At 35.3% G+C, this 17098-nt stretch overlaps 1 protein-coding gene across 8 annotated transcripts in view; it reads left to right on the top strand.

Moving 5' to 3' along the window:
- DGKB (diacylglycerol kinase beta) overlaps window positions 1–17098 on the top strand; it is a 424901-nt gene that overhangs the window by 139334 nt on the left and 268469 nt on the right. For all 8 annotated transcript variants that reach the window (XM_068935000.1, XM_068935003.1, XM_068934999.1 and 5 more), the window contains 4 exons: window positions 4726–4879; window positions 7849–7884; window positions 10257–10397; window positions 15456–15505. In XM_068935000.1, the coding sequence (XP_068791101.1) occupies window positions 4726–4879; window positions 7849–7884; window positions 10257–10397; window positions 15456–15505 (381 nt within the window). The remainder of the gene's footprint in view (window positions 1–4725; window positions 4880–7848; window positions 7885–10256; window positions 10398–15455; window positions 15506–17098) is intronic.

The following is a 17098-nucleotide window of genomic DNA, read 5'->3' as shown; positions in this document are numbered from 1 at the left end:
AAATAGTGGTTTAAATTGTGATTTAAATTAGATACCATAACTTGATAGTGTTAATGAATATATACTTCTCTGGGCTGATACCAAAATATTACATTAGCAAACAAAGTTTTATAACCAATAATTGTAAGAAACTTTAGAAAGCTTTATAAAGGATTATAAAGAAGATCTATAAATATTTATGTTGCAATAATTGTACAAAACCATAAGAAATAGAACTCTAGTACAGTTGGCAAATCATTTTTTTAGCTCTTGCAACATATAGAAAAGAGGAATCCATTTATGTGTGCTCAGTACAGAAAAGCCTCCCTTTCTGTGACCACAGGCATTTGGTACAATTTTTTAATTGGATTGAAGCTAAACCAGCATAGTGGGTTCGGCCCCGCCAAACGCTTCGGAAGTTCTCTCGTGTTCCTCTGAGTAACTAGCTATTGCCTGCTTTGACCCGGCCCTTATATATTTCTCAGTCAACTGAACGTCTTTACCTTGAAAATATGTGATGTTCTGATATTCCTACGCTTGCAATGAAAGTCCCCCTTCACCCTGGTAGTCTCTTGCGAAATGGAATGAATTAATTGTATTTTGTGTCATTTTAATCATCCTCAGTTTGGTCCATCCTCTCACACTCTTCATTCACTTGGGACACATCATGGAAAATGCCTTCTGAAATGCTATTTAAGAAGCTAAATCCTTCTTTCACAGGTTCATTTGAATTCAACTGGAGCTTTTGGAAGTCAAGCACATGTTGAAAAATATGCAATTAGTTTGCGTGCTAATATATACTAGTATATATTATTCTGATATTATTAGTCTGAACTGGTTAATTACTGCTTCTGAATTCATTAACAGAAATAAATTATTTTACAACCATACCAAAATTTACTGAGCTTTTCATTTGAGAAATTCTGATATGACAGTGAGATCTTCTAAAAGAAAGATGTTGTGGTGTGCACAGATGAGTGAGCGTGATGTATATCAGTGTGGAAAGTTAATGATGTCTCCTTTTTTTTCTTTTTTCATCTGTCTGTGGCTGAAGTCTTTTTGCTTACCAAAATGTTGTGTGATTCCTGTGAAAAGTAGCTGAGGGTGGGAGGGGAGTATGCTCGTAATTAGCAGGGAAGAGAAAGCTAGTCACTTAGCTCTCTCTGGAAGGCAATTTGAGATCGGTGAAGGCAAACAGTCTGCTGTTTGAAGAGGTGAATAAAAGCATCTTCACATTTTAGGTCAGGAAAGTTCTATGAGGAAGAAAAGTATGCTATAATTTCAGGGTAGAGAAATATTCATAATATTGTGTGTTGTTCTGCAAAACTCATTTGAAATTAGAAGTTCAGAAAGTGTTTTGCTTCTTTAACTATTCTGTTTTAAATGAGCCATGTTCAGTACTCAAATATGTACTTGGTAATATGCTAGCACCTATAACATGAATCTTCTGCTGTGGTTCTCATAGGATTTATTTTAAGAAATTCTTCCGTTCTTTTGCTGTTATGTAATGGCTTATGTATATTACAATGAGAGAGAAATGGAAGGGAAAGCTCTAAGAATAATTTAAAGTGAACCTGCTTTGAAGGCGCTCTCATTTTTCATTTCTAAATTAGGTGGCTAATCTAAACTACTCCTCAATCTATTACAGTCCTCCTGTTCTTTAGTTCTGTTCTTTACTGTAGATACATTACAAAAATACATCTTCACTGAAGATATATTTATAAAAAAAGCAAACTTTCAAAAATACCTGCATTACTTTAGAGCTTAATTCCTATTAAGATCACCTATACAGCTATACCTAACCTCTTTATGTTAGATCCTCTAGACAAATGTTATTCAACAAAGGAGTATCAGAATCAAGGCTTCTGTCTTCTTCATACAGACAAAGACCTATTCACAAGGATCTGTCCATGTCCTTCAGGCAGGACAGTTGTGGTGCATTTGGCCAGTACAGCATGTGGTTTTCCATCTATCTTCCAGGCTACTATGAACATGGCTGATGTGTATTCAAGACACTTACCAGCTCCTAACCAACTGTCAGCTTCATTTGAAGGCCTTTTGGCTGTACGACATCAGAGCTCTGTTTTGCTGTTCAAATTTCACTGCTTCTCTGGGGGAATATAGGTCCCAAAGCATGTGAGAGCAGAGCCTAACACACTTTGAGCTGAAGAGCTCTGAGCAATCTTCCACAACCACTCCCTCGCCCTGTCGGTTTTCCTTTGCTGGACACCCTAATCAATGGCAGTCAGGGTGTCAATAAGCGGATGCAGCAGCTAAGTCATGTATTACTTTGATACATATTGTCTTTCATGGACACAAAATATAAGACGGTTTGGAACATTTATTTTAGAGGACACTGGGGTAAATGGTAATTTGATGATCTTTAGAAAACATTGAAAAGGTTGAACTTTGAGAAAAACCATCTTTGGGAAGGAAAATTGTATAATTTTTATCTTATTTGTTAACCAGCCTTTTGCCCAGGCACAATTCTGAGCCTATAAAATTAAAAAAATATATCATTTAGTTGTTGCTAGCAGCTTGATGGTGGATGACTCTTGCTCAGGCAGTATGGTAATGGGGGCAGCTGTTTAAATATCTAAGCTAGATATCAACTCAAGGAATATTTTTAACAGGGAGGTGTGTGCATAAAAGCGTCATACAACGTAAACGAGAGAAAGCTTTATGTAACACAGATTTTTATATATCCATCCATTAAACTTAACTTAACTGATAGTTAACTGATGGTCTATTTTTCTGTTTTCCTTTTTATCTCAGTTATAACTCTTTATATCTAATTTAATGAAATACCTAAGAGGTATTTCATTAATGAACAGTGTAAAAATACAATTTCAGGTTTCTAATATTAGTTAATTTAGTGAATAGTTTATTTGTTATGTTATCAGATAAAAAATATATTTATACATAATGTGTAAACTGATGATTGGTTTGCTTGGATGCTGATACAAGTTTTTTTTGCCATTGCGGTTTCATAGTTTATAAGAACTGAATTAAATGTCAGAATAAAACATTTAGAAAGTTTACAGCATGACTGCAACAGTATGAGTTGTAAACATAAAAGAGAATGGCTGAAACTCTGCTAGGATCACAGAAAGATAGTTACTTGATGTCCAAGATGCTTTTATTTAAATGTCTCTGATATTTTTACATTCAGTAGGTAGCAATTTTATTGATTTCAGTGAGCTTCTATGTCAAATGTGGTGTTCTGTTTTAGAACCTCAGCCGAGATGCCCTCTTGCCAAGTTTATATTCCTAGTAAGTCAGTAAACTTTCACAAAATCAGTCAGATTTTGTAATCTTTGTTGTTTCCCCCTAGTAAGGAGAGATATACAGTTAAAACATTGCCCTGGGGCAGTTAAGTTTTATTGCTCTTCATGGAAAACACCTTATTTCATATCTACATTCATATCTACAACAAAATTTCTTCATCTCATTAAAAAGGAGGGAGGGGGAGGAAAAGAAAGAAAAATAACTGCTACAAAGAATTGAAATATTTTTTGCAGTTACTTTAACATAATTTTTACTGTGACTCAGATACCTAAGTTACTGAGGTACTTCTTTGAAAATCTGACCTCAATTTTTTTTTTTTTTGACATAATTGCTGATCTTTTGCTTGCTAATGTTGCATTCATTGTTCTGTTGCACCAGAGTTTTTGTGTAGAGACATGTAGAGTCTTCCCCAAACATGGAGAGTTTTTCCCACCTTGATTTTGCAGTAAGATGTGGCTTTATCTGAGCTATTCAAAGGTGAAAAGTTAGTGTTCCATTTGAGCTAGAAAGAAAGACAGCAACACCATTATATTTTTCAGTTAATTGAGAAGTAATGTGTGATTTATTATTTATCACATACGTAACAAAGTAGCCTCATTGGTAAGTGTGCAGTTTTATCATGGTTATTTCAGAGATACAAGTGAAATTGTCTTAAGATCTGTTGATATACTTCATCACACCTTTGTCTCTAGTAGTTCTATATTAGTCGGATAAAATGTAATCACAACGTTTTACATTAATTTTGTTAGTTAAGAATGATAAAGCTGTCTTACCAGAGAGAAGTTGTCAATGAAGTTTCATTAATCACATTTTACCTTGCTGGCAAAAGCAAGAACAAATTAAACTAAATGGCAAATGTTTGGAATCAGTAATGGTCTTTTTTATTTTTTTTTATTGTTCCTATGCATGATGTTGCCTAGTCTCAGCTCTCTCATTTGGCTGTTAGAACATGTTTAGCAAGGTGATTGATTCCTCTTTGACAAACAACAACAAAACATGTTGCTAGCTGGAAAAGGACTTAGCTGGCCTTCAGTTCCCTGAACTTGGCATCCAGAAATCACCTGCTTACTGTGTGCCTAATTAGGGGAAAAGTTAAAACTTACCAGGCACATCCCTGTGCTCTTCAAAGCCATTTGTGGTCGTGGTTTTATATGTGCAGTTAAGCCATATTGCAACGAAGAAAGTAAGCAGCATGGCACTTCGTTCCAGGGTCCTCATAGATATATTCTACCTGTCTGTCTGTCTGTCTGTGGGTTATTGTAGTAATACTGTGAATTTTCAAAAGTTCTGCTAAATACTGTATTATCAATAATTTTCAAAATGCATTCCAGATTATGTCTTCAGAAATCAGTATTTTCAAGAATAGTCTAACATTTTTGTTAACAGGATATTATTTGGTGCACTAATATAAAAGTTTTTCTGAAACTAACAATTCAAAATATATTTTTTTCACTCTAGACAATTGATTTAGAGGGATTCAGGCTGTTCATGAAGACTTTTCTGGAAGCAGAGCTACCTGATGACTTCACTGAACATCTTTTTACATCATTCAGCAACAAAATCCCTCACTGCAGCCCTTTAATAAAAAACAAACCTCAGCTCCTTTCCGGAGGTAAGTAATAAAATCACAGTAATGCAAGAAATGAAAGTTCCTCCCCTTGCTATTTACGTCTAATAGTTATAAACATATAGAACTCTGAACTGTGTGTGTGAACTTTTTTTTCCTGATGTTTGTGAATTTGGAGAAACTCAGTCATGAACACAGAACTACTGTGAGGAGAAATGGAAATGAAATGGTTTCATCTTTTTAATTCACAATAATGATGCAGCTGAGACACCAAGTGGACAGTCTTTGTCATGTTAATGTTAATTAAATTGCTATGGTTACGTGGTCCTGCTGCCTACTGCACTATGTCAACACTTAGAAACCTTCAGAACCTCCTGCAGGAAGCTCCTACTGGGTGCTCTAAAGCTTTCCTTACCCATTTACTGTCTCCTCTCTTAATTGTCTGATTGTGATGCTGCTGGTAATAATCCTACACACTTATCAGCTCCTGATGTTTTAATGACCTGAAAGTGTTAGCAGTATTTCTTTACCCAATATGAGGATCAGTTCCTTAATATAGTTTGAATTTTTCATGCTAAACTGTACATTTTTATTTAACATGATTTGGAGTTCAGAAAACATAATTTTTAACATACTTTCGTGAAAAGTAGTGTTAAAAACTTTTGACTTATAAAGTTTTATAAAGCTTTTTAAAGAAAATGTACATTAAGAAAAGATTATCTTCCTAATTTCAGAGATTTCATTTTGAATGATACTTATTTGGGAACTATAGCAAAATCCAGTAGCTGATCTAGACTAATTTAGACTAGAAATAAATTTCCTACTTTGAACAGCTGGGCTAATTGAGCAGTTAGAAAAAGTTACCAAAAGGTTTGATGGATCTTTAATCACTTGGAGTCTTTATATGAAGATTAGATGTGGACTTAATACAGGTGCTACTTGATAAAATGTTAGTTCTTGTGCTTCAGAGAGGCTTGGTGGGATATGTGTAATAATTCTGAATAACATTACAACCTGTGAATATACCAAGTATTTGCTTTTAGCAGGGGATGAGATGAAAAAGTAAGCTAATTGCCACAGTAACAAGCTCTGATTTTCCATAGATGCTATAGATGCCCATTTCCATAGATGCCCAGACACAATTAGAATTACGGGCTTTCAGATATCACCCATTGAATCTGACTTGTGTTATAGTAAAGGAATTGTCTGTTATGATAATGCTCTCGGATTAGCACATGCCATTCTCAACAGAATATATTACATAGATGTTTCATTTACTTTTCTTTCCTTAAATTTACAGTTGTTTTTTCTACTTCTTAGCTTTATACTCGCCAGCCAAAAGACATATTACATTATTGTCTACTATTAATAATACATAATATGTATTATTATGCTCATAAAGTGTAATTTAGGCTTAACTGAAAAGCCTTTTTTCTTAGCAAAACCTTTTTTCTATTAGCAAAACTTGCTTATCACATTTTCATATGAATTGAATTCTTAAGATTTCTTCTTTATCCTTTCTAGTCAGAACTGCTGTGGACTCATCTCTCCACACACATCTGCTGTGTAGACAATACATTTCCAGCTTCCTGTGTTTTTGTTGTCTTGTTATCTAGACTGGTTCCATATGTAAAGCAGTAGGCTTAGTAGAGTATGGTATAATCAACTGTGCAGAAGATAACAAAACTTTCTGTTGCTAATTACAACTCTGATAATAACTTCCTCTAGATTTGGGCAAGTCATTTAGACCAGCGTTTTCAGTCCTTTGCCCTTAGAGATGCTTTGTAATAGAATCTCTAAGGGCAGGGCATGCCTAAATGCAATCTTTATTGTCTACTGCAGTGGCTATTTTGGATGTCATACATTTTCAGCATTGCATTTTTTTTCTCCTAGATATATAGATTCTGTTGCCAGTAATGCCTTAGCAGCACAATTTTGTTTCCACTTACAGCATGTCTATTTTTTCGTTGATGTTTTCACAGAGAGGAGCAGCCACCACAAACATACACTGCACCAGTCACCATTAGTTTGTAGTTTTTTACATTCAACCCTTTTTGCCTGATAACTCCAACAGTTAACATTTAACTGATGCATATTTGTTTATTTATTATGTTATGTTTTAACATATGTGGTGTGAGTAGATATTTCAAAAAGTCATCTTCTATCATACTGATGTTGTGTTTCTTTCTGTGGCTTCACTGAAGCCACAGAACTTCATGTGAAGAAAACGCTAACTGCTCTTTTTAGGTCGTCAGATTAATTTGTAAGTTCTACCCAGTAAAGGCCATGTTAAGCTTCCCTCGCTTTTGTTACAGCTCTCTCTGATATGTTTATTCCTTAAGTGTGGTTAAAAGAAATCCCATGAATTCTCTTATTATTGTTAAAACTATGCTATATTTTTATTATAATACTACCTCCTAATTTTGTTCTCCTTCACTCACTCGTTCCACTTTTTAATTCCTTTTCACCTTTTTTTCTCTTAGTAGGGGCTTACTTAAAAAAATAATATGTCATGAAACCAGTTTAGTAGTCTTCCATATGAATTCAATGTAATACTAAAAGCACAATGTTATAAAGTGTTACGCCCAAAGCAAGTTTGGAGAGACAATTCAGTTCATCTCATACGAGCATTATTGGTTATTTGACCCTGAAAATATGCTGTTTTGTGTTGTAATTCAAATACATGAGGTTTTAGTTAGATGTTATATATTTATAATTTGTACTGATTAAAGAGAAAAATTTGGGCGTTTGTACATTTTAATGTACAAATGAAAGTCATGGAGACCGTTATTTCAGGATATCAAGTAATTTTTAAATATTGCCAATAATGAAAAAACTAACCATACTGGGAAAGAAACATTTGGCATTCTTCTGGAAATTGGGAAGGAATACATGAGCTAGAGAAGATGACCTGAAAAGTAGCAAGGTTCCTAAATATCTCTGGAACATGTCCACTTTTAACTTAGTGTTTCTCTGTCCACTCACTCATCTCTATTTATAAATTGTATTTGCAGTTAAGGTGTCTGAAGAGAGATGGAAACAGATGCCAGGTAAGCAGCATCATTGTAAGTCAGTATTGCATCCCTCCCTTCTCCCACCTATAATTATGAAAAGATAGTTTGACTTGAAGCTGATGATAAGCCAAAAGTTCATTTTCATTTGGATTTCAGTAGGATTCAGGACCATACATATTTGAGATGAGTTAGGACCAGTTTTGTGATATACCTTTTATTCAGGGCATAGGATTCACATAAGATTGGAATGCGAACTATTTGTGTAAAGTGTGTGATTAAAGATAACATCTTAATTGATAAATATGTTGTGCTGTCTTAATTTTAAAAGCATGTACTATTCTTGATAGTTTCAAGTCTGAATTCTCTGTTTCATATTTTAGTACTTCACTAGCTACCTGAAGTACAGATCCAGTAGAAGGATCAGGGACTCAATTTCTGATCCTGCTTTTGGATCTCTGTACTACTTGGAAATGCATGAAATGTCTCTCTCCTCCCCCCCGACGTCGTATGGTCAGTTGCTGCATGGAGTAGTTTTCAAGTATGAATGTGCATTGCCATTAGTTAATATCTGCTTACCGGAGTTACTTTGTTCATTCTTCAATCTTAATGGAAATATAAATCATAATTTTACAATGCTCGTGGGTGACGATGTCACGGATTCCTGTGCAAGAGACTAGGTACCTTTACAGGACACTGGATCAAACGTCAGATGGAGATAGGCCCACTTCAGAGAAATGGTCCATCTAGAGGCCCTGGGCAAGCAGGGCCTTTCGGGATGCGGTAGCTATAAAAGGTTTTATGATGATCTGAGCAAGTCATAGGGCTACCAGAGCGGTCTTCCAGTGCTACAGTGCATTACCCAATCTAGTAGTTTCTGTGTTATCTTCTGTACTCACCACTGTCTGGAGCTAAAACTTCAGCTTGGAAAATGATCCCTTTTCAGTGAACAGAATTGTAGTCATCTCATGAAAGCTGCAATGATTCTGGGGTCCAGAAAGGCATGTTTCATTTTTTCAAATAATTTTCTTAGCAGTATGATTTTTTATTATTTATAACAAGGTCTCTTCTTATGTGAATCTACAGTGTGTGTGAGGTTCATATAGAACCGCTTAAATTATTTCAGTCTGATTGGTATTTAATGCTATAGTTCTCTAGCAGTAATATTTGGTAGAACATTGACCTATTAAACCTTTTTATTCATTTAAATATTTACTTGTAGTGCTTATCTACCTAAAACTTTGGACTTGAACTTGTTTCAAAGATATATTCTTGGCATGCCAAATTGCTCTTAGTTACTGACTTTTTTTTCCCCCCCAATATACGTACCTCAGGAGACCCTTTGAAAAAATCTTCAGGTTATTACAAAGTTTTCAAGATGCATATAGAAAAAAAAATCTGTTTCTATTTGATAAAGTAATTAGCTAATCCAAGAGGAATGGATGAGAGAAATTATGTAGGCAGGTTATGTATGCAGTGAAGAACCTGTTCTGAATTGATTATAGAAAATATTTAAGGACAGTTAATGTATTTGTAAAGATTCTTCTTTAGCATTGCTAAAGTCAGTGGGAAATGCAATACTTCTTTAAAGAAAGTTGTGTTATTACTTTCTCTGTGCAGTCCTGTCCTTTTGCTTTGCTTTTCCATTTATTGTCAGTCCTGCAAATTCTAATAGTATCCTCAGGAACGGTCTTGCTAACGTTTTTTTGAAACAAAAGGTTTGGCAATGTTGAAACTTGTGTTCCAGCTGGTACACTGGGACTGCTCTAATCACAACTTTTAAACGATTATTATGACTATTATTTAACTTTTTAAATTTAAATTTTCATGATATTCTTAGGCTAGGACTGCTACAATTTAAATATGTACCGTTCTGATATGCATCTGACTGTTTTGGGGAAAACTACACATTTGAATATCAGCAAAGTTCTCTTTGATATCTCTAAGACATCTTTTAATTAGTGTAGCTGATGACAATCTGTAAGTTAGATGAAACTTCTACAAACACAAGGATATGGATGCAGAGTGGTGCAGGGATTGTTTTAATGTTTAAATTAACATATAAGCCAGTTAAATATTCAGCAAACATGTTGTGTAGTCAAATGACATCAGATCAGGGCAAATGAAAAAAGTGATACCATTCCCACAGTTGATTTCTTCTTACAGTAATTTGTTTTATGCCATATATTATTTTAGACTTTTTTCACCAAGTCTTGACCATCATTTTAATTCTGTATTTGCCAGATAAACTATGAATATAGATCATTTACAACTTCATATTTTATATTTCAATGAAGAGATCCTCTAAGATTTAAATAAAGAAATTAAAGGTGCATATACATAAGAGTTCTGTTTTGCATTCTCTGTTTATATCATGGGTAAGAGTAACAAAGACTATGTGTTATTTCCAGGTCTGAGACTTAACAAAGGTACCACTGCATCCCGACCTCCTACTCCAGCCAGCTTACCTTTACCAGAGGTGATCCAGCTGAAAGACATTGTTTGCTATTTGTCTCTGCTAGAAAGAGGAAGACCTGAAGATAAACTAGAATGTAAGTTCTTTTTATTTTACCTTATTTTATATACTTATTTATTTTTTAGGAAAAGAAAAAGTCATCAGAATTTCTTTTTCAGAATTTTCAAAATTTAAGACTTGGTGTTAAGTGGCTGCATTATACAAATTTGGTGCTAGGGAAATAGTATTACAGAAATTAACTATTTTTCTTACTAAGAGTTTTAACTTTATAAGATTTAAACTGGATTCTTTCTATCTAGGACATGAGAAGTTGAGGAGTAAGGAGCATAAAATCTACAAGTAGAATAATCCTTTCAAATACTTCTTTCTATAATATTGGCAATAAATTACTCCTGGTATCAGAGCTGTGAAAAACAAATTAAACATTCTGAGGATGCTTAGAAGTATATACAGGTGATGACTAGGATAAGCTGTAGAAAACATGCTAGTTCAGGCAAAGAACAGATGCTAATATAGTCCATGGACTCTGTAATATTAGTGAATACAAGGAAGTTAAAAAATATATATATATATATATCCAGATCTAGGCCATTGCTGAGGGAGAATGTTTGACTCTGGAAGTTAGAAATGATTTGATTGAAGAAACTTTGTGTTTCCCATTATGTAATTTTAGAAACCAGTTAGCTCTAAACTGTAGTCCTTTCTGAGATCAATACTTTGGTATACATAGCTGGTCTGTCTATAAAAGAGCTGTGGGATCAATATGACAGGAAATGCAGGCACCGGCTCTATCTGCTGGAGAGATTCATTACAAGGTGAAGTGACTGTAAGCTTTTGAACTGTCTTCGTATGTTGTGTTTTGCTTATAACATCAACTTCAGAGATGCTAGGCTTCATACTGTAACATTACTGGCAGTTTTGCCTCAGCAAAGGCTGTAAGGTTCTGCCCCCAAGTTTGATAATATCACAGTGTGGTATCATATGGTTAGAATATGACGATGTATGTGCAAAGGTGCATTCGAAATGCATACAAAGAAAAACTTAAGTTTCTAGAATTGAATTCAGCTTACCATATAGTAATTCTTTCTTGGTAGCAAGCTGTGTAAGCCTTATCAGAGCTCTAAAGCCCAGCGTGTAGCATGAAATGGATATCAGTTTTCTCCCCTGGAGCCAGGAATTGCTGCAATGAAAAGGTAGGCAGACAGAGAAGCAGATGGTTTTAGTATAGGGGATGTTCCCATTAGAGGAAATGCAGAAGCAAGAAACTGTGAATGGTTTTTATGATTTAGGAAAGAGCCTGGTCCAATAAATGTACTATTCTTACAGGATTCATATATTCAAGGTTATTTACATGTATTTGGTATAAGTAAGGACATGCTTATAGAGGTTTATTTTATAGTTTGTCATACAGAGTTGAAATACAACATATATTATCATTTTATACAGTTTCTAATTTTTAGATTATACTGTACCATTACTTAGTGTGCAGAATTCCCTCTAGATTCTAGATGAATTCTCCTTATAAATCAATGGTAAAAATTTAACCCTTTGTCTGAAATAACTTTATAACAATAGCCACTATGACTGCAAAGTGAAATATAAATTAGTAGCAGCAGACAGAAAAATGAAAGAGTGGCTTATTCCAGCATTTCCAACATTAATATTAATCTCAAGTCACTAGTTCTTCTGTTGACAAAAATGGAAACACAGTGATTCATAGCTGAGAGTTTAGAAACCAGGTGGAAAACGAGCAGAGCATGGAAGCTGTGCTTTCAAATAAAATGTAATGTAAGATGGAGGCATTTTAAGATAATATGACACCAAAAGAAGTAGTATTTTATAGATTTTTAAGATCTAGGTGTGATTTATAGGTTTTCATAGATTTACAAATAGTTCAGCAGATGAATCGATTCCTTAACACATAACAGTGTATACTGACATTCCTAAAGGTCTTTAGCGCTATGAATCTCACCTGTGACATGCTTAGCACATCTATTATTCATAAAATATGTTTGGCCTCAGTATAAATTATAACCCAAACTTTAGTTGTGGAGATAACCTGGAAGAATTTGAGCTGCCTTTTTCAGATCATATTGCAAATAGATCAAGGTACATCTGTGTTATTAAGTACTTACATGTTTTGTGGGTTAGCCTGCAAGCTTGATTCATAGAAACTACCTGTTCCTGTCTGTATTGTTTTCGCATGTACCAGGCTTTGCTTGCTGGTGTCCATGCTGTGATTCTTGAGTATGAAAGAAAGGCCCCTTGCAGGTACTTCCTTAGGACTGAACGGTGGTGTTTTGTGGCAAAACTTTTCTTTCTTTAATAACCCCAGCAGTGGCTGTTATTTTAGCTCACAATTGCATGAGACTTTCTCAGCCCAGCCCATTCCTCGATTTGCATGTGTTTTTATCAGTGTTGTTGTGAACCATTAAGGACATGAGGCACAGACCTACTGTGAAAGTGTTCAGAGAAGTGCCAGGAGACAGGATGGAGGGCACTAGACGTGCTTGCAACCTGTACAGGTACCGTATCTCCACAAAGATAATGTGCTTACAAGTGCTCTGACCTCTCATCGCAGTTATGAAAATAAACTCCAAGAATTATGAGCTGTGCTTTTTTGCCATCGTTTATCTTATCAAGAATCTATGTTACTCAGTTTCTGTCCCTACTATACCAGTAGGAGATTCCAGAATGCCACAATTCTCTTGCATTTTTGCACTGGTGAAAATAGACAGCACGTTCAGCCTTTGCATGTGCATGCGTGTGTGAAAATGAATTCCCCAATTTCTTGTCTAAAGGCCGTGGTTTCCAACTTTTGTCATTTCTGGGGTATGTCACCCTTTTGACATTTGCAAGATTAGAGATCCAGGAGTTGCAGGTGAAAGTTCAGCATTGCATCAACTGCTTTCTTCTTGCTAATTTTCTTTAATACATTTGTATTTATTTACAAAAGGTGAGGTATGCATCTCATAATAGAAATCAGCCAGCCCTATCCTGTTGGGGGATAGGAAAAGGAGTACAAAAGGCCAGCTTGGGCTCTGTTGTTTGCATGGGGATTTTTGTTCAGGATTTGTTATTGTTTATTTGTTTTCTCCCAGACTGGGTAAATCAGCAGGAACATGAATGTTTTGAAGTGTCTGAATGGAAAAGAGATTGCGTGCCTTGCCAGTAGGGTAGTTACTCAAAACAGAACATCAGCAAAGAATAGAGGCTGAGCCTTATCCCTGTGCAATGTGTATGTGGCTGCTTTGCTACAAAGATGAAACAGTTATAAATGTGCTAATATCTTTTAAATGACTGATTAGAACTGCTGACTCATGCTAAAAAATTGCCAACACTACTTCTCTTGAATAGATAAAGATCAAGGAGCTGCTAAAACAACTGCTGCTCTAGTGGTAACTGTAGAGGATTCTTTCAACCACTGCAGTGCAATCACAGAGGAGGCGGGGGCAGAACCAAATCATTTGAACTTTATCTCTGAGTGATTCAGTGATTCATCCCTATGGAAACTGTGAATGCTTAATGGTACCTTTGCCAGATAATATTAGCTGTTGTGTTCAGAGCAGCTTTGGTGGAAGCATAGTAGCTGTGCTAGTACCAGTCTCTGGTGACTTTTAACCATTGTTTTTCACTCAAGTATTTCAGCTGTGTAATTCTCAGCAAAGAACAGTGAACTTACGTAGCTTGTAACAATGTAGTAGAGTGAATATCTTCAATCTTGTATTACAGCACTTAAGGGAGTATCATAGTGGCTAAAATTGCTAAAGCGATGGAGGGGAGTAGTACTTACGGTTTTTTTTTCTCAATTACCTGATCAGCTTGGGAAGATGATGGAGGATATAAAGCAAGCACATTAATCCATATTCCTATTTAAGTGTTTTTTTGCCCTAAGTCAAAAATAATCACATTCTTTCCCTCACTTTGCTTTCTAACTTATCATTATATTGTTGTTGCCTATAAACAGTAATAAACTTGACTTGTAGAATTTGTTGGACTGTAGCTGCATTTCCTGTAGATCCAGTGTAATTGAATTGTTCACTGTTAATCAGTTATATGTTTTGTTTCCCAAGACATCTAATATCACAGTTCAAGCAGTTTGCTTGGATTTTGCTATGAGTTGAAGCACTACAGTGTCCTGAAACACCTCTAGATGGGCTTTCTCTCCTCCTACTCCTTAGAAAATAGGTCTTGTAGGGAAAACATGAATACAATTGAAGGAGGTAGGGTTTAGAGTTCAGAGTCCTCATATAATAGGAACAAAGAATGAGGACGTCTGTTCCTGGACATCTGTTTTTCATACTTTGCCTTATAATAACAGCTCTACCAAAGGTTCAAGCCTCTCCCTGCTCCGCACTCTGATTCTGTGAATGACCAGCTCAGTAAACTGCCTTGAAGTGTCTTGGTAATGGTGGATATACCAGCTCTTATGGCTGGAATAGGGTAATGATAGAGACGGGAAAGAATATATTTTTTCTGAATATTATCAAAATGGAGCTATTCTTGTCTGGGTAGCTCCCCAGGCTGTTGAGAATACATTTTCAAATTGATGGAGCATGTTTAGGTAGGAGTCATGTTGACATGTATTAGTAATGTTTGTTGTTATATTTGGCCGACTAGATACTTCAAATAATAACCTATTGTTTCATTTAGCTGGTAAGAAAACATTTCTAAAGCAGTATCAATACTGAATAGTGATAGCTGAAAGGAGGGAGTGGAATAGCATTGGATCAAGTAGGCTTATCAACATTTGCCTAACTTGGTGCATGTTATCATATGTTTGGTGGTATGGCAGAGAGGGGCCTTTTTGGTGGTGCTCCATGTGAAAATAGGTCCTTTCTAGGAGGAACCACAAGCCTGTCTCACAGATCAAATAAGCTGCTGCATGGGCTACATGGAGAAAGTGCAACTGCAATGGCCTGCTCATGATCTCATTTGGAGGCACTGTGGTGGGGGAGTCACTGAGTGTTTCTCACATAATGCCAGAGATTTGTTGGGTCTGTGGTTAGTGAACACTGAGGAAAATGTTAATGCTTGTTCTTTCTTTGAAATTTGGATTTTTTTAAGGGAAATAGTATTACTACTGTTTTTTCTAATTGAATTTCCTTCTCCTTTCTTTCTTTTTCCTTTTTAGTTATGTTTCGCTTATATGATACAGATGGGAATGGATACCTGGATAGTTCGGTAATTTTATTTATTTTTCTGATATATTGTAGATTATGGCAGTAATGGTATACCTATGGGAAACTACACGAAACCAAATTAACTTCGCATTTGTGTTGAATTAATAGAAGCAATATGAATTGTATTCAATAGAAACATCATCCATTTTGAAAGTAGCTCTGCACTCTTCCATTAAGCTTCCTCTTCTACAACTGTATTGATTGTCAAATACTGATACTACTATTGCGGAGTCTTGTAGAGTCTTCCGATTTTTAAAAAATTTACTGCAGGAGACATATTAACATGGTTTTTAAAGCTCTAGTATGCCTCTGGGAGATGTATATGAAAGCGCCATTTGGAAAGGTTTTTTATATAGCAAAAGTGTGAGAGCTGCACAGTTGGTGCTGATAGAGAGGAGATGTCAGAACTTCCACTTTACTGAAAACTTGAGGAGCAATATTAAAGGTGAAGTTTTGAGAACTAGCCCAACCAAACATTTGAATGAAAAAAGATAGCAATCAGAAAGAATTTTTTAAAAATGTAGCCGTGCTTTGGGGTTTTTGTTGTTGTTGTTTTTTCTTGTTTTGTTTTCTGGCAAGGAGCAAAGATCAGCTAATGGAAATAATTCTTGTACGGGCAGCTTTCCTTTCTTTTATCTCTCCCCAGGGTGAGAAAGCAAAGAGCCGATTGATAAAAGAAAGTAAATAGGTTGTATGTGAATAAGGAAGCTAAGATACACAGAAGTATAAAGCAAAGACTTTTTTGATAAGGGAATACCAAGTATTAATTGGATAACTAGTCATAATAAATACACCATGAGAATACTGAATGGTTCTAGATAAGCGCCTGAGCATATTTACAAATCAAATTTTACACATGATTATGAGAAAGCACTAGTGCTATGTGATCAAGGGAAATTACAGCAAAACATTAATGAGAAATGCATTAGGTTATACAATCCACTTCATACCCTCTTTCCATTAGAAAGTTGTGAATTATACAATTGCTGACAAAAAGTAATTTTTTAGAATGTTGGAATCTGAAGTACCTTAAATCATAGGGTGGGCTTCAGATCGTGAAAGCAGTGATCAAATGAACAACTAGGAAGAAAGAATCTATTGCTTCTTTCAGTCCAGAGGCTGTCCTTTGGTTGTGGGGCTGCATTTCACCTCCCTAAATGCTCGTTTATGCTTGATATTTTACTAGTGATGTGGATTCACCGAAGAGGAAAAATGGACAGCTTCCAGCATGAGGACATTTTGTTAAGAACATTAAAATGAATGGCTAAAATCAGCTATGCCTTTCATTTGAGTTATCTGATGTTCAGTTGTATGTACAGTTCCAAGGACAGGAGAATTGGGATGTCTGTTGCAGCAAGGTTACTATATAGTGCACAGTTCGATTTCAAAGTGCAATCAGAGTAGAGAAATTATACTTCTAAACAAAAATACCACTCATTCTGAAGAGCTATTGAAACATGTCCTATCCATCTACTTATCGCAGAGATTCTAGGTTTTAATAACAGGAGAATTTGAAGAATTTTTTGGAGTATGAAGTCATACCACAATGAAAGGATTAGTCAATGGAAGATTACTCACAAATTAATTGACTTTC

Source organism: Struthio camelus, chromosome 2 (genome assembly GCF_040807025.1).
Source record: "Struthio camelus isolate bStrCam1 chromosome 2, bStrCam1.hap1, whole genome shotgun sequence".
Taxonomy (NCBI): domain Eukaryota; kingdom Metazoa; phylum Chordata; class Aves; order Struthioniformes; family Struthionidae; genus Struthio; species Struthio camelus.
This window is presented reverse-complemented; position numbering and strand designations above follow the sequence as displayed.